The sequence below is a fragment of the Peromyscus maniculatus genome, chromosome 16, assembly GCF_049852395.1.
Source record: "Peromyscus maniculatus bairdii isolate BWxNUB_F1_BW_parent chromosome 16, HU_Pman_BW_mat_3.1, whole genome shotgun sequence".
Lineage (NCBI taxonomy): Eukaryota > Metazoa > Chordata > Mammalia > Rodentia > Cricetidae > Peromyscus > Peromyscus maniculatus.
The window spans coordinates 22,447,346-22,465,890 of record NC_134867.1 but is presented as its reverse complement, the minus strand read 5'-3'; the positions used below and the strand labels follow the sequence as shown (position 1 = coordinate 22,465,890).

The following is an 18,545-nucleotide window of genomic DNA, read 5'->3' as shown; positions in this document are numbered from 1 at the left end:
GGACAGTCTGAAGGAGATGGTTGTCTCTTTCTACCAGGTGAGCTCCAGGGATGGAACTCAAGTCATCAGGCTTATGTGGCAAGTGCCTTTACCCTGAACCAACTCACTGGCCATCCCAACCGTCACCACCCCTCCCTGCTTTTCTTTGAGACAGCATCTTACTGTGTAGCTCTGACTGCCATGGTAGTCATTATTTAGCCAGAGATGGCCTTGAATTTGTGACAATCTTCTTGTCTTAGCCTCCTGAATACTGGGATCACTGGGGTGCACCACCACAAGCAGCTTTCTCTCCCCTTCCATAGTCTAATGGGCATCCCATTCCAGTTGTTCACAGGATTCTAAAGCACTTATAAACAAAGCAACATTTGCAAACAGTTTTGTGTGACAACATTATGCTTTCATGATGGAGGAGACTAACTGTTGGATCATGTAGTACAAGTTTAACTTTATAAGAAAATGCCGAGCTGTGTTCGAAAGTTGTGTGGCCAATTCGCACTTCTACCAGTATTACACAAGAGCTGTGTGTGTTGACAGGCAGCTTTGCTAGAAGTGGGTTCTAACTCTTGTGTGTGATTTTTTTCTTTGTCAGTTTCCTACCATGATGCATCTGCTTCCTTGACCTTAAGCCTGTTTTGTCCTTCTCCGTGGCAATGTTAAGTATTTCTCAAGGAGCGTCTACAAGGATTCATCTCGGAACCTCTCAAGTACAATCTTTCTATACTATAGTGGCTACAGCTCTCCAATCACACTTAAAAAGTAAAAATAAATGTGACCTGACAAGGAATAGGCATGGAAGTTCGCCAAGTAATTTCCCACAAGGGAGATTTTAAGAGAGTCCAATAAAAATTACCTCACTGGTCTTAGGAGATTGATGGTGCTAGTTTCCCTATGGCTCCCAGGGGACGTGTGATTCCATATTTACATTTGCCAAGTGCTCTCTTACCCTGACAAGCCAGGAGCAGTCCCTTCTCTTCAGTGGTTCAGTAAGGAATTGGGAGTCTTCTGCCCTGAGGAAACCCTGGGTTTTGCTTTAATTAATTTTACTGCTTTGAGTTGGGATTTTGACCACCTATGGTAAACACTAAACACATTCCAATGCAGGTAAAGGCAGAGATTCCCAAATGTAGTGTAGTGCCAGGATGAGAGAGAGAGAGAGAGAGAGAGAGAGAGAGAGAGAGAGAGTTTCTTAGACAATATCACAGTCCGATGTATTTCAAGATACAGACACTCAAGTTGCCAAGACTTCCTTATGGCCAAGAACCCTATTTTTTTTAATATGACCCTTTATATATTATTTTTTCTAACTACATGAATCTTTTAAGACTTGCTTATGAGTGTTAAATTTTACTCTTAGAGAGTTATTTCATTATCACAAAGCAAGACATGATAGAAAGTATGTGAGAGTCTATCTTCAAGCATGAGACATTTAACAAATTGCTTTAGCTGAAAGGCTGTTTTTTATTCAAAATTGGAAGAGCTTAAAAAAGTACTTTTCAATGAAAAAGCAACCCTTGTAAGATCTGTCACTAGGCATACTCCAGGGTCTACACAGTGGCTGATACATCTGGTTCTGTTCATACTTTCATGTCCTTTTCCACACCATGACGGAAGAAAGAACACAAGCTCTGAACACGCGTTCATTTCTCCCTAAGCAGCCCATTTTTACTCCGCTTTCTTTATTCCCCTTAATTGGATACAAATACAGAAAAATGGTAGTAAATAGACTGACTTCATCTGTTATGTAGGAAACAACCGAAAGTAGTTCTGGCAGATAATTACAATCAGTAAGAAATGATTATGGGCGAAAAATGATGATAACTATTTTCTCGGTACGAAATGTATCCCATGTCACTTTTAATTTTAAAAGCTGGTCATATTTCTTGCTTCTTGACAAAAAGCAAGAATTCAGTCTTCAGTGACCTCCACCCTGTCCTCCCTTGTTGCATGGTATTTGCTCTTTTGTGTCTCTTGGCCTTTGAATTTCATCTAGCATTACACGAAATTTTTTTAAATAGACGAAGTATGTAGAGATGAAGGAGAGTCTTTGTGTATTTCTTGGGCAGACCATCAGGCTTCAAGCCTCACTTGCTTTCTTAGTTACAGTCCTAAGGGCCTTGTTTTCGAGTTTCTTTATGGAACTTTCCACTTCCCAGACACCTCTTAGTGTGGTTAAAGTAACAACAGGCTCAATTTTACTTGAATTCTCCAACTGGACATGTCTGTGCAAACCACAGCTTTGAACTACACTTCTCCTGTGGAATGCCATCACTGAAGGACTTTGCTAGCAACAGTAGTTATCTTCCTAATTTCAGAAACAGTTGGAAGAAAGCACAGCTTCAGCCTTCCAGGCCACACTGAGAATTTGTTCAGCAGGACACACTATTTTAAAAGACAACACCACCCTCATTTTCCCAGGAATTAGTTAATACCCAAGGGCAAGTTCACAACCACACTGGAACCTGTTCCCTCTATATCTTTTGGGGATTGATCTAATGTAAATTTGATAGGGAGAATTTGCCTTAACCTTGAAGGCAGATTTTTGGCAAGGTTACTTACACTAATCACACTTAAATATTTTCAGAGGGTTTCAAATTGACAATCATAAGTTTTAGAAGCTGTATGAGTACAATGACTGAGATCTGTTTAAAAAATAAATACAACACAGCCAGGAAACTGCTTACTGTCAACTGGTCCAAGGCATACACATACCATGAATATGGAGGCCCAACTAGGTAGGTGGTATTTATGCTAGGAGAGATGGGAAGGCCAGCTCTTGATTCAACCTGCAGACTGTGAGGAACACTGAGAAAGGAGAGATTAGCTGTGAAAGACTCCCTTACATACAGAATTCCCATCTCTTCTCTAGCTCACACCCTCCTAATCTGGAGGTTCCTGAACACAAAGGTTGTATTTCCAGAATACCAAAGTGACTCAGCGTATACAAACATAACTCAATTACTATGTTGATTTCTAGATGTTAGCTTAATACCGGCCTATTAAAATACTAAAGATGAAACTTAAAACAAATATCATGAATAAACACCACATACAGACACAGGCACACGCACAAGTTCAGTGGTCAGCCAGGGCAATGGTAAAAATCTCCAGAAAGAGCGCTGCGTAGTGTGAACTGACTCTCTCCTCCACTGACTCGGAAGACAGGACTTCCTCGGCCCTTTTTAATCTTTCCTTCTAAAGAGCCTCCAAGTTCCTGCCTGGTCTTCGCCTCTTTGTTCCTCTGCCTTGTCCACACCGATGTTCCTCCCATCATCTTTAAGAGTCTCCGCTGATCTCATTGCTGGTCTCACAGCACCTTACACCCTAGGCTAGATTCCTGTTCAGGACTTTCAAGTTCAAGAAACGTGCACCTCTCCTTTTATTCTAAAGGGTCTCCCATCTCTCCTGCGGCCTTTTCTGAACTTCACAAGAAGAAGCAAGGGTCCTCTAGGCAGCACCCCCCTCCCCAGCCCAGCTTCCCTCTCTTAGCACACACCCTCGAGCAGCATTCTTGGTTGTCTCACTTGTAAAATTTTGGATACTTATTTTTCCTTGGGTTGAAGCAGTAAGAAGGGATGTCACATGCATTGTAGCTGGCACGTTATAAAGGTTCTGTAAATGGTGTGATTAGTATTATTAACACGAGTCTTTTCATACATTCAGTTTTCTAGCTTCTACCTATAACTGTTATAATCATTCTTTCTGATTTTTAATATGCTTATTTTCCCTAGATACAGACTCTTACTAAATCTCTGGACTCTTAGGAAACAATAGAGACAAGAACCCAAAGAGGAGAAACAATTTGAGATCTCAAAATCCAGTGGTGCTTAAAGATCACAAAAGATGAATTCACTATTTTCACATGAAAATTTTTTTCAGTATTAGGCTATTGCAAAATTGTTCCCAATTTAATCCCATTATTCTTAATTATACTCTTTATACTGGGTTAAATAATACTATTCTTTTTAATGTTGATTCAAGCTCACATCAAACGAATTTTTTACATTCATCCCTTATCTCTCCTTTTTTGATACATTCCCACAGTGTCTCAGAAATGAGTTACTAATTGTATGCCTCCCCCATTGCCTCACTTCCTGGAGTCTTTTCCTGGCTTGAAGCACCATTCAAGAAACAGTGGGATAACTGTTGGACAACACACTTCTATCATTCAAATTCATCGGCTTCCAACTCACACTGAGCAAACATAGCTGAGCTTTATTGTCTGTAACTTTTGTAGGCTGACAGTTGATTCTTAAAACTAAGTACAGCTATTGATATTAAGGCAAAAAACAAAAACAAAAACAAAAAAACCTCTAGTAATATCAACTTAGGGAAAGCAAATTAAATTGGGTTCTAATGTATTTTCAACAAATTGAAAAATCAGTTGAGTACTAGTGTGGTAATTTCCTGTGTGTGTGTGTGTGTGTGTGTGTGTGTGTGTGTGTGTGTGTGTGTAGAGGGGTTATATATGTGCTTTTGTGGGTGTGTTCACACACATATATAGGTAGGCATATGTGTGTGTGTGTGTGTGTGTGTGTGTATGTGTGTTTGTGTATGTGTGTGAGTGTGTGTATTTATGTAAATCCCAGAGGTTGATGGCAGGTACCCTGCTCAATTATTCTCCAACTTGATTTATGAGATAGAGTGTTGTGCGATATCTGGAGCTTGTCAGTTCTGCTCAGACAGATGGCCAGTGAGCTCCAGGGATTTGCCTGTCTCTGCCTCCCCAGTGGTGGTATTCAGATGCATGCTGCTGTGCCCAGAATTTTAGGTAGGTTCTGGGGATCTGAACTCAGGCTCCCATACTTGCAAAGCAGACCCTTTAGCAATTAAGCTACAACCCTCATGCCAGCCACCTTTGATCTATTATCCTCTCAGATGAAGTCTACTATTGGCTAAATCATTATAACTGGGCAGTACTATTCTAGACAGAAATCCAGATGAGGACAAGTGAGAATGAAATATTGATGGTTTTTTTTATAAAAGTTTTTAAAAAGTATAATTATTAAAACATATATTTAGCAATATACATGTTCTTGTTTCTAATTAAAGGATATGATTGTTTTCAAACCTATTAATGATTATTTTTCAATAGATCCAGGTCAAAAGCTACAATTTAGGGGGAATTTTTTGTTTTTTTCTAGGGCCATAGGTGAAAGGATTATATTAAATTTGATAGTGTAGTCACAAGGTACTGAAAGGCCTCTAAGATAGGTCCCCTCCCAAGTAATTTTTATTGGACCTACTCTTTTAAAAGGCATTTTCTTATATTGACCCTTGGAAAACTTATTTTTATTGCTTTATTTATTTTAAATTGAAAATAGGACCACACCTGGCCATTTGTGGGAGTTTCCTTTTTCTTTATTCCTCTCGCGTTGTTGCTCGAGTTGTGTATATTTATATTTGTGTCACTTTCCTCAAGAATATGTATTGGTCTGCAGCTCCCATAGACAGCTCAGGGCCAGCATCTTTAGAAGAGTTGCATTGGGCCTGTTTCAGGTTTTAGGAGGTACTCTATTTAGATTCATTGAGAGAAACAAAAACCTTAAAAGGAATTCAAATTGTGAGCAGTTGTATTTTTCTCCAATGCATATATCACCGACTTCTTGCTGAATTCACACAATGTATATTTCTTTGTGATATATTCATTCATTTTCTTTGTAGTGTTACTGCAAAATAACAAAATGAGATTTGGAGATTTGAATCATCTTACTGAAGCTACTAGTGATAAAATGATATCTAGGCATGGCTCATATTCTTCTATGTGTTTGTAAATGTCATATTCCTGGGCTTTGGACAGCTTACCTTGTCTGACAGCTAGGGTGGTGGTATAGACCAAGAAGAGGAGGATATAGTTCAGAAAGCTCTGGAAGACTGGTGTGTTGGCATGAAAATCTTCTGCCAGGTACTTGCTGGTCAAGCCGATTCCACAAACAAGAAGGGATAACACCTGGCCTAAAGCCACAGAGATTAACATCTCCCTGAGAAATGAAGAGAAACACAGGGGTGTCAACAGGAAGTCTGTGAAAACAACAGCACTTAATTCCATTGATAATTCATAGCAGACACCGAGTGAAGGGCAATGAATACTCTCCATTGTAACCCATTGAAGTGATGTTGGGGGGACTGTACAGTTATTACTGAGGCTTTCTTGGAATGGAAATGAATGCTTAACATGGTTAGTTAATCTGCCACAGAACACATAATGAGGATAAAGCAAAACCAGGTTGTGAGATCGAGTCTCTGGATAGGAACCTTGCTGCCTTCCAATCACTGCACTCCAGAGGCTGTTGTGGAAGGACTATCATCTTGATGCTTACCACAGTACTGTGCATTAGTGATGCTGGGAGCATGCCCAACCATGACAAACAGGAAGTATATTCCAACATCATTTGCGTTTACAATAAAGCAATAAAGGGAGATGCTTTGCTTTACAGATCAAACTCCTGGGTCTAGAAACTTGGATGAAATGGCTATATGAGCCTCTGGAAATCCAGAAGGACCATCTCTCATGCCCTCCTAGACTCCAGAACTCGGATCTAAGAACCATTAGTACGCATTGGGTCTTTATTCTTTGCTTCTCAAGTTGCAATTGACTGTATATTAAAACTATTATTCCTGAAATAGATTCAGGACTGCAGAAGTATAATAATTATGCAAATATTTTCATTGCCATTTTCCTAGGCAATGCTCTTGTAGACTACTGAAGTGGGGACTGGAGGCAAGGGTCAGAATGTTCAGTTATGGAAATGAAATGCCCACACAAGCTTTGTAGACACACACACACACACACACACACACACACACACACACACACACACACGGAAAGCCTCTGGAAATAGGAGGCAGAGTTTTTTCTGAAAGTCTCTTTTGATCATCTTTCTGGTTTATTTGTAGAAACAGCAATATAGAATAAGAAGGCAGTAGTATAAACACAAAGACTTATGGAAAACACAAGTTCTTCTTTTATTTTTTCTGTGTAGAGATTGAGTCTAGTTCTCCCCTTTTTTGGCAGCTAGGTTGATATTGCCTTGCTTTGACCACTAGAGTACAGAGAAGATGAAGGCCATGAGCCTTCTGGACCTAACCTTTGAGAAGTTTTGCAGCATTTCATGTTTTCCTCTTAGGAAACAGCTCCCCAGTAAGGAGCCTGAGGTGTCCTACTGAATACTGAGGGGCACCTGGGAAATAAAGAGAGAGATCCAGGCAGCCTCTGTGCTGAATGGAATGAGGTTTTGGGAGTCTCCTGCCTCCAACATACTAAGCCAACCTATACAAAGGAGAAGAAATGAGGAATCCCTAGAGACTGCTGCCCAAGGAGAAGAGTTATGAGAAAAATGAAACGGCATTACTTTGGGGCATGTGGCTTTCCAAGGGTCATATGGCAACTGAAATGAAGTTCTGAATGTTCCCCCTCCAATGGCCCCTAGGCCGTTAACTCCTGCTTCCCCAGCCCAGTGGCATTCCTCCATGAAGCCAGTGTTCTTGACTTTTAGAGCTATTTATATTTCAACAGAGAACGGTGGTCTTCTTTTCTTGTATTCCTTTACTGGGTTATCATTTGCAGAATGTGCATCAGGCCTCTTCCAGTCTGAGTCCTATTCATTTTTTTTTCAACGTTTGGCTCGTTGGCCACTTGCTTTGCGAGGCTTTGCTGCTTTCCTTCCCTCGGGACACAGCTCATTGATGACTTTGATCTCATTGCATTGTAATTACTGCTTGCTCGTTTTACCTCTTTTGCCTTCATCTGACTAATGACTTTTCTAAGTTTCCTATTCCTACAGCCAGGTAATGCCATTCAGAGGATTATGAGACAGAAGGGTTAAAAGACACTCTGGACAAAGCATTCTCCTCCTGCTGTTTCTTCTTTGAGATAGAGTTTAATGTATCCCAGGATGGCCTCAAATTCGTTATGTGGTCAAGGATGACTTTTAATTTCTGATCCTCCCGAATTTAGGTATGCTAACATAGCCAGGGTTTGTTTGTTTGTTTGTTTGTTTGTTTGTTTGTTTGTTTTTCTCTGTAGTACCAAGAGTTGAACTCGGGGTATCATGCCAACTCAACAAGCACTCTGCCAACCGAGCTCCACCCCAGCTTCGTATTTCCTTTTTAGAGAACATTCCGTTTGCTTCCTTGCCTCAATTATTGATTGGAAATACTTTAGCAGTTCTTTATTATTCTAGGTGTCAGTCCCCTGTCTGAAGTATTGCTGTTAAAGATTTTCTCTCACTCTGTAGTCTGTCTCTTCATTCTGTTAATGGTTTCCTTTGTTGTGTGGAAGCTTTTTAGGTTCATATAACCCTACCTGTCAATTCTTGCCTGGGGAACTCAGGGCATAGAGAGTTTCTTAGGTGGGATCATTAATGGTGAGTACATGGGTAGAAAGTGGTGAGAAATAAAAATGTCAGCTTTGAAGGCTTCTTTGAAGATGTTTGATCTAATCACCATGTAGCATAACACTAATCACAGTACATAATTAATTTACAGTAGATGGATAAGAACCCTATGATTGGTCATTCTTTATACACACTAAAGTGGGAAAGACATAGGTAAAATTACGGCGAGTGTATTAAATGGCTGTTTCTGATGCTGAGTATGCATTAGAAAGTGCTATGTGTGGAGTGTACCTTCTTGTTAGAGAAGGCTAAAACAATAAATACTATGACCTACTTAAATTATAATGACGATGTTTAAAACCTTGGTAGCATCCTGAACCAAACCAAGCCACACAAGATTACAGAAAACTTACACACAAAAATAAGATTTTAATCTATCTTGTGACTATATCCAACATACTATAAAATAGCCTTCTATATGCTGTATTAAGTCATGTAAAATGAATAAGATATAGTCTGTCATTGAGAGGCCATTAAACCAAACTTTTAACATTGGATTTCCAAGAAACTTAGAAAACAAACAAACAAAAAACTGAAGAAATAGAAACTAAAGGGAAATATCCCTATTAATTCATATTTTAAAAGCACTTGGATTAGTTTATACTATTTTCTTTAATACTCATGGAATCTTAAATACTGCTATTGTGCCTTTTGATAGATAAGGACCTAAGTCACAGACAGGCAAAGCATCAGTTCAAGATCAAAGGTCAAGATCTTTTTGAATGTAGATACTGGAAAGACATTAGGTGGAAGCCAGGTGATCTGATTTCAAATCCTAACTTCTGAATTACTATTCTGTGCCACCATTAGCTGCCCGAAATATTCTCTGTTCTCAGAGAGTGTGTGGAGCACAGACTAACCGAACAGGCTGGTTTTCAGGAACATACTTGAAACAGTAAAGAAAAAAAAACACAGCTAGTCAGACTGACTGACAAGAACTTTTCCACCAAGGTACGTGTAATGTGTGCCTTTCAACAAGAGGTCTTGATAAGGAAACAAGCCTGCCCTTGTTTCCTTATCAGAACAAAGTCACAGACCCACTGTGCTGAGCATATGCTTTTAATTAACAGTCATATCTTTCAGCCCTGCTGGTGGGATTGGATTGAGAATGCAAATTATAATTTTATAGGGCATGCTAATAAACATGATGTGGATCAGGAAAAGGTGCAATGAATCTCTTACCAGACACTAATCAGCTCATGAGTCCTTTCTTGACTAAAGGAGCTAGAGATCAGAGCAACTGGAGCCTACATGCTTGAGTGACTTATTAGAGGCATCAAAATAAAGTAAATACAAAGCCTCTCGACATCTAAATGCTGGTATTCTACTAACCCCAACCTCTGCCCTGCCATTTTGCCCCCCATCAAATTCTTTACTCTTCATTGGTACAAGATGAATGCATATGGCAACATGTGGCACAGAAACCTGTTTTTTCCAACTCAAAGGATCCCCCGAGTTGGTTTCTGTCATTCTGTCCCTCTTGTGTTTTTCTCTTGAGTCATCACTGCAATTGCTGTGTGGGTCCTTTACCTAACTCTTCAAGGCCTGAACATACTAACTTGTCTTGAAAGCCTTTCATTGGCCATTGCTGATCCCCAAGGCTGAGTCGAGTGTCTTCAGGTCTGTATTCCTATGTCTACTTATGTTGAATATATAGCATAGCTACCGAGAAGAAGGGAATGAATGACCTTTAATAATTTCTATGTTCTGTTCCTAAGGTCTGATGACTGCTGGACAGAAGAAAATAGATACTCAATGAAGAATGCAGGCATTTCTGAGGGAGCTAGTGTCTATGTACAGAAAGGGTAAAGTGTTAGAAGATTGGCAAGGTGGCACCTTGTCCTAGCTGGAAATTTTACCAAAATGAAACAGAAGACAGTTTTGTTTTTACTGTAACCCAACTGCCAGTTAGAAACTGAGATTAATAAGCTATTTTCTTGTGCATTTCTGAGCAAGCCCGGAAAGGTGCTATCTTGCAAAAAAAAAAAATGATACTAAAATTGGTGCTGGGTGAAATTTTGCACAGTGAGCTCTTGGTTATTCATGTAGTACATAGAATAGCACAGCAGATGCATTCTAACATAAGATACATAGTTCCCATAATTTTAGTAGCAGAAATGGAGAGGAGGCTATGATACACATTTTCATCGTCTTTGTTTGCGCATTTAAAAGGACATCTCATCCACTTTAAATTCAGACAGGCTAGACAATGAAAAATGCATGAGTCTCAGGAAAATGGTGCTGCTAGGAGCTGAGTACCTGTTACAACAGAACTTGTACTCATAAATACTGACATGCCCATTATCAACAGCACTGTGTTGTGTTAAAGAAATAGAATTTAGGATTGGGGGGATAAGTTTCTCTTATAAATTAAACATTCAAAATAAAAATTAAAAATAAAATAAAATTAAAAATAAAGCATAAATTGTATCCTGTTCTTTTCTTTTAATCATAAGAATATATTCTTTTAAAAGGTATGAAGAATGTCAACACAGCATTACATAATTATATTACTCTGTAATTCTTTGCCGTGAGAGTGGAATAATTATGCCATCATCTTGAATTAGAACAAATCCCCCTTTCAATGTGGAGGCATCTTCCTTCTGATAATGAGTCTCAGGCAAGTCTCATCAGATTTGAGTTAGTACAAGCATCTAGAGATGCATGCATAAAGAATACTTGAGTATACAGGTTGGTATAAAAACAATGCCACTTGAATGTGGGAGAAACATTTACTACTTTGTTCTTTTGTAAGATTCTTGTTGGTAGACCATTGACTCTGAGAAGCTCTCTGCTAAGCAGGTTTTGACTGTATTCGACAATTAGTTGACTTCTCTATAAGGTGATTATTAGGACAAGAACAAATGCATGTTCTGAGAGGTTTAACATCAACCAGGGTTTCTTTTTATTTCAAATCTGAATGCCTGGGCTTGAATCTATTCTTTGGCTCTGTGGCATCATTTTGAATTGTATTTACCATTAACTACAAGAAATCAAGTCAGCCACCAGGAGGCCTTCCTGCCATCTATCTATGATATACTAAGTACAGGAGATATTTGAACTTTAGTGTGACAAGATAACACAGATGCTCATGCTTACTTCATCAATTGTGTCTGGAGAGAAGGAGAGAAGTTATTGAGGAGACAGTTGGAACTTTCTGGCCCTGTCAGCTCTACTATGTAGCACCACGGTTTTGACTATTTCCCACTTTAGGCTTGAGATCCTCTAGGTAAAATAAGGATATGTGAATGCCCTGTGTGTATGTCACCTCTTCTACAATCCTTCAGATTCTTTTGGTTTCATGTATCTGTAGGGTTCCTAGCCCCTTAATCCAGCTCCAGTGGTAGTTAGAGTGAGAATCTCTACATAGACTTCACTCAAAGTTATGTGGGCCCAACTTGGTGGCCCTGCGCCTCAGGCTCATGCTGTGGACCTTGTGCCTTCTACCCTGGAAGGGTCTCTCAGCTGATGTGGAGGGCTGGACCTTTGTGGCAACCTGTTTGGTACCCACTCATGAAAAAGCTAACCGTAAAATGGAATTAGTGCATTTGAACAATGGGAAACTCTTCCTTCTTCCTGCAAGCTATATGGGCTCTCTAGAGATGGCTACATCTTAAGGTTCTCAAAGGTTTCTTTTATTCTTTATTGTGTCTCATTGCTGTTATTGCTGGAAATGCACTGTTAATAAAGTAGCAATATGTACATCTCTCTCTGCTTTATGGGAGAACTCGGGTTAAATTAATAAGCTTTACATTTTCATCTATTCCACAATTATGACTTACTTTTAAAAGGTACCAGTATATGTATACCAACCACTGACATTTATAAAAAGTAGCAGTATATGTATACCAACCACTGACATTTATATCTTTAACCTTAAAGCAATCAGGCCACTGATAACTCTTTGGTGGCTGCTGGATTACCATAAATATCCATGCATTTATTATTTGTTAGTTTTGCTATGATCCACAGAGAAATAAACAAGTCTGTAGATTTTTCAAGCCCTACCAGGTACAGACAGATAGGGAGGAACAAATCCATTGCTCTACCTCCAGATGTTGAGAAAGGCAAATAAATATGTAAGATAGAGAACATAAAGTACTTATGAACTCAAGTAAATCTTAAAACAGGCCAGAAGTTATTGGGATAATTTTAATGTTTAAAATTGGATGATCCTATTATGAAAGCATTTCTTGGAGAGCAAATATTAGAGTCTTTTTTCTAATGGTAAAGGCTTGGATTGGTACTGGAAAGTTGATGCATCATTGCAAGGAGGGGAATGCCATGCTTGCTTAAATGCAGAGACAGATGTGGACTCACTTGGCTGGCCAATGAGAAGTTATAATAAGAGTATATATATAATATATATTATATATATACTCTTATTATATATATATATATATATTATATATATACAAGTAGGTGATAAAAGAATTCAAAAGTGGCATAGACATACTTTTAATTTGGTTGAAAGCATTCTATATTTCTGAACAAGAGACATGAACTAAACATCAGCCACAATGTTCCTATATTTCTCCATTCATTTTATTTGTTAATGCCCAGATATCATTTTACTATGGTTAAAACAGAATCAACAAAAGGCACTATTGAGACGTGAGAGATGGCTATGTAAGTGAACTACCCTCACTGACTACGTTGACATAATTCTACACCAGCTCTGGACAATCCACGATGCTACATCTGTCCTTAACCCAAACACAGCAAATGGTATGCAGGAATTTGATTTTTCTCTCTCTAAATATTTGCATGGCTTTAATGCATTTTTCAGTAGTTTTGGTCAATGGATGAATGCATTTTTAATGTTGCCATCTTTGTTTTTGCTACTGTTTTGTTTGCATGCTACAGTTCTCTTTATAATAATGAGAAGAAGAGATCTCCCCAATGCCATTTTAATTATCTACTACTGTGTAAAATACCAATAGAATAATACCAATAAAATCTAATTAAACAACTATTGCTACATTTAATGGAAAAAATGTAAAGTGATGCATTAAAATACTTTAAACACACCCTCCTACCGCAAATTGCACAGTTTATCTTTATTTTATAGTTGCTTAACAATTTTTTTTTTTGAGACAGACTTTCACATTGTAGTCTAGACTCACCTAGAATTCACTATGTAGGCCAAGCTGGCATCAAACTCATTGCAATCCCTCAACTGCAGCCTCTTAACTTCTGGGATAAGAGGTATGTGTCACCATGCCTGGGTTATTTGTTTGTATTTTTGTTTTGTTTTGTTGCTGTTTTAAGTTTAGAATCATTAGCTAATACTGTCAGGAACTACCTCAAGCTAATCTATACATTGAAAGCCGGGTTCATTTAGAATAAAAGGGGAGAAGTAAGTCTACAGAAATGTCTTGCTGATAATTACAAATTGTAATTAACATTTTAAAATGAAAATATAATTAATTCATAGCTCATAAAGTCCAGATTAATAAGAGAAAGTAATAATAGAAATATCTATTTTTATTGCTTTGTTTGTTTGTTTTGAGACAGAATTTCTCTGTGTAACAATCTGGCTGTCCTGGAACTCACTCTGGAGACCAGACTGGCCTCCAAGTCACAGAGATATATCTGCCTCTGTCTCCGGAGTGCTGGAATTCAAGGTATATGCCACCACACCTGGCTTATTTTTATTGTTTTTGTAATTTACTTGTATGTTTTTTGATATTATTGATGACTCAGGGATCATTCTTAAGTCAAAATTTCTCTTTATGAAATTCAGTCACTGAAGAAATACAATCATTTATCTCACTAAGCACCCACATGAGGAGAACAGAACCCCTTCTGAGAGCAGAGCATCCATTCTTATGTCAGAGAGTCACATATACCTTAAAAGAACTACCAACCCACCACAGCCGCACAGATTATCCTGTGTTAAATTACTTCCTTTGTAGAAAATGTTTAGAAGAGTCAAATACTAAGAGAGGGATGAGGGGGCTGGAAACAGAGCTGATATCTAGTGAATAATTAGCTATTTTTCAGTAATAAAAATGCTCTAAAATGGATGTGGTGCTTATTGTGCGTTCCTGAACACCATATACCACTATACTAAAAGCTACTGAACTGTACACCCTATGCGTATGAACTCTATCAGAAGTGAGATATATGTCTATCAATCTGTCATTAAAGGGAAAGGGTGATGGAAGGGAGAGAAATGACCTAAAGGGAAAGTTATCTGAGGGGAGAAATGGGAAGAACGGGGAGTGCTAATTAGGAAGAAGTAGGGAAATAAATACAGAAGAAAGAGGTAGGAGCATAAAATAACAGTAAGGATGTCTGGAAAGGTCATGAGGAGTTATACTATTAACTATCTACCTAAAAATACCAATACATTTAAGTCAGTATATAAACATACATACATAGTTACATGAAATTTTTCCATCTGGACTGACAATACACCACCCTCTACCTCAAGAGCATAGACCATCTAACAAAACTGCCAACACCAGGCATGAGAATCCATCTTTTAAGTTGGTGGTCAGGGTTGTACAAGAGAAACTCAAAACATTATAGGCTATTGCTATTGCTCTTGGTTGTCACCCACCCCAGGTGAAAGTAAGTCCCTATTGCTAAAAAAAAACTATGTACTTTGGACACAAGGCCAAGAGACAGTCCCACCCCATCCTCAGCAGGATCTGGCCTGTGCTGTGGGATGTTCTGTATGCTAAATGTGTTGCTCTGATTGGTTAATAAATAAAACACTGATTGGCCAGTAGCCAGGCAGGAAGTATAGGTGGGACAAGCAGAGAGGAGAATTCTGGGACATGGAAGGCTGAGTCAGAGAGACAATGCCAGCCACCATGATGAGAAGCAACATGTTAAGACACCGGTGAGCCATGAGCCATGTGCAACTTATAGATTCATAGAAATGGGTTAATTTAAGCTATAAGAACAGTTAGCAAGAAGCCTGCCACGGCCATACAGTTTGTAAACAATATAAGTCTCTGTGTGTTTACTTGGTTGGGTCTGAGCGGCTGTGGGACTTGCAGGTAAGAGAGATTTGTCCTGACTGTGGGCCAGGCAGAAAATCTCTAGCTACAGATCTGAAAGCCTTCTCCCTGATGACTAGCTCTCATGGTACGAGAAGGTGCTAAGTAAGCTTCCTATGGAGGGAAACAACCAATAGTTTCATCCAGCTATGACACCTAAGGACCACAACAATGACCAGCCTGGCAAGATAACCCAAGGGTGCAGTAATGGCCCACATACCTTGTTTGTAATCAACAGTTCTCTAATTGAACTTAAGACCCTCTTAACAAGAGGGAAATAATTCCTGGTACTGTAGCCAACTACCCAGGGATAGTAATGTCATGATCTTGGAGGAGAACCTACAACCACCTTACTGACTCAGCATAATACCTAATTATATTCTAAATATGTGTCATTATATTCATTGGTAAGTTTAATCCTCACCCCTCATCAGGAAATTTCTCTTTGCAACAGATGGAGACCATTTCTGAAAATCACAATTGATTAAAATACAGAGTTATGATAATATGATAATACCAGTCTCAACTGGTATTATCTACAGCACAACTCCTGCACCTAAGGATCAGGAATCATTCTGGAAGAGGGGGTGGAAAGATTGCAAAAGCCAGAGAAACAGGAAGTTTGCTGTGAGAGTGTGTTTTCTAGAAATGTCGGAAATGCTACACCCATGAAGTCTCATAAGCATGGCTGCCCAAACAGAACCTGACAACCCCAATGGACATGCCAATGTGGGTGGGGGAAAGCTCAGGAGGCATTAGCCCTAGACAAAGAACTACAGGCAACTGAGGGATGCTGAGAGTAGAAGAAAAGTCTTCTTCCCCAGGGAAGAGCATACCGATTGGTTAGTCAATACCAATTGGCTTGCCAGTATCAAATGGTCAGCCCTGAAACCATATGCGTATAAGTAACATTATATGGACTGAACAGATTGTGTTTATATATTTAGGAACATATGTATGTACACACAAATAGAGACACACAGACGTACATGGTATGTGTATATGAGTGTAACAATAATTTTTTTAAAAAAGTTATGAATTTGGAGGAGAACAAAGTGATGGAGGTACATGGAAGTTTTAGGAGGGAGAAAAAGAAAAGGAGGGGAGGAGATGCAATTATAATGTAAAGAAATTATGTGAAAAAGGAAAAATGCACAATAATTAGGAAAGGACGAAGATGTGGGGGGGGGGAGAAAAGGAAGAGGGAAGTGGGGAGGACAGTCCCACAGATTACACAGTTATGTGATGGTCAATTCACATCTTCAAATCGGCCCACCTTACTTCAGTTTTACTGCCGTTCCCACAAAAGGCATGGTGTTTTCTCTTCACCTATAAGGTAATGATAACATTTTCTTCTCAGACTTTAGCAGAGGATCTGATATTCCTCTGAAGCTATATATTACCACTTTGGAGACAACTGACTCAGAAAATAAAATTTTATTTGTTTTCTTGAGAGGTATGACATCGCCATGCTCTTCTAGAGACTTATGTGGTATAGTAAAATGAGAACATGCTTTGAAACTGAACAAATCTGGACTTAGATCCCGATCCCGATCAGGTCGCTAAGACTTATTTCACTGGTTTATAAAATGTAGATGACTTAACAAAGTAGTATATGTGAACTGCCTCCTGTAATATCTGATTCTTGGACAATACTCAGAATAACGGCCCTCCTAACGTTGAGTCTATTTGTAAGTACCAACCCATCTGATACTTTCAGAAGACTGTTAACAAGTTAATTAATGTTTTCTCTAATTAGGACAGCCTTTGGTATTCTTGTCTTTTGGAAAGTCAGGGGGGAAAAAGAAATATGGACTACTTAGCAGCTTTCCAGCAGGAACTTCTGACTAGTTCTCATGCTTGCTAACATCTTGGAGAGCAGAGAGGCAGTGTAACCTTTTAGGATGACTGTGTTACTGTTTGCTTTATGCATTTTAAATGATTTTGACATTTTTCATTTCAAAATGCTTTTAGCTTTGCATTTTGAATTACGTTAGTGAACCCTGGGGCCAAAAGGCAAACGTTTAACTTGGAAATCCACTGAATGAACAAAAACAGACTGCCTCACTGTGTCTTAACATTAAAAACCAATGTCAGATTTCATAATTTTATTACATCTGTAATACATTCTTACCCATGAAGTATGAGGAAACTATATTCCTCTGAATGCCAAATTTCACACACACGGTGAAAACCCACTCGAGAAATGTGTAATCAACTGAGATCATAGCTTATGCTTTTACCTGCAAGAATGAGCAGGAAATGTGGCTAAACAAAGAAGTATTTCCTCGTTGTAGAAGACAAAACACCTGGATTTTGCTCCCAAGCAAAGGGGCCCTCTGAACAGAGGCTAGTAGACAGTTTTTTCTTCTTTCTGTGCATCAAAAGATGAGTCCAGTACCCCTGCTTTAATGATAAGACAATAAAGGAGTGATTTTGATTTAAACTTTTCTCACAGATTGCCTTAAAAACACCTCAAAATTATGTCAATTTTTAATTTTTATAGCATAGACTAAGAAAAAATTGTTGTAGAGGGAAATATCTCCTATAGAAATAAAAGTTGGGCGTTTATTATAACCATTATAATGACAGGGAAGAAAATGATTTATTGAAATTTCTACATCAGGGATAAATCTAACAAAAACAGGAAATTCAATTATTGTCATCCCAGGCTCCAGTTGCAGAGATGAGAAGGCAAATGGAAGTGATAATTCAAAGTGTGAGATCCATGAAGGCTCTCGGCTGCCTCTATGATTGAAGATAACAGAAGGAAAGACCAATGGGAGAGCCACTCTGATGGAGGGTTTCTGTAGCAGACATTTAAAGACTAGAGATGGAGGATGCTGATGAGAGTATGCAAAGACATTGAAACGAAACCGATGGCTATTGAAAGATAACCCGGGGCTGTTTGTGTGATATACAATGTTCTACCTTTTAAAAAGCTATCAAGACTAAGACTGATAGAACATCAGTGAAGTAAGAGAAACAGTGGTGCTCCGAACCAAGGGTGCAACAATGATGTCTACTGTGAATGATCTTTCCCACTGAGGCTGTGTCCCAGGTGATGTAACGTAAGAAACAGGAGGAGCCACTGCTAAGGTTACGCATGAAGACCAGTGTTAGACCCTCACATGCTGGA

At 38.8% G+C, this 18,545-nt stretch overlaps 1 protein-coding gene across 1 annotated transcript in view; it reads right to left on the bottom strand.

Annotated features, from left to right (window-relative positions):
• Slc35f1 (solute carrier family 35 member F1) overlaps window positions 1-18,545 on the bottom strand; it is a 413,434-nt gene that overhangs the window by 152,983 nt on the left and 241,906 nt on the right. Inside the window, exon 2 of the mRNA XM_042262095.2 lies at window positions 5,803-5,978. Coding sequence (XP_042118029.1) covers window positions 5,803-5,978 — 176 coding nt within the window. The remainder of the gene's footprint in view (window positions 1-5,802; window positions 5,979-18,545) is intronic.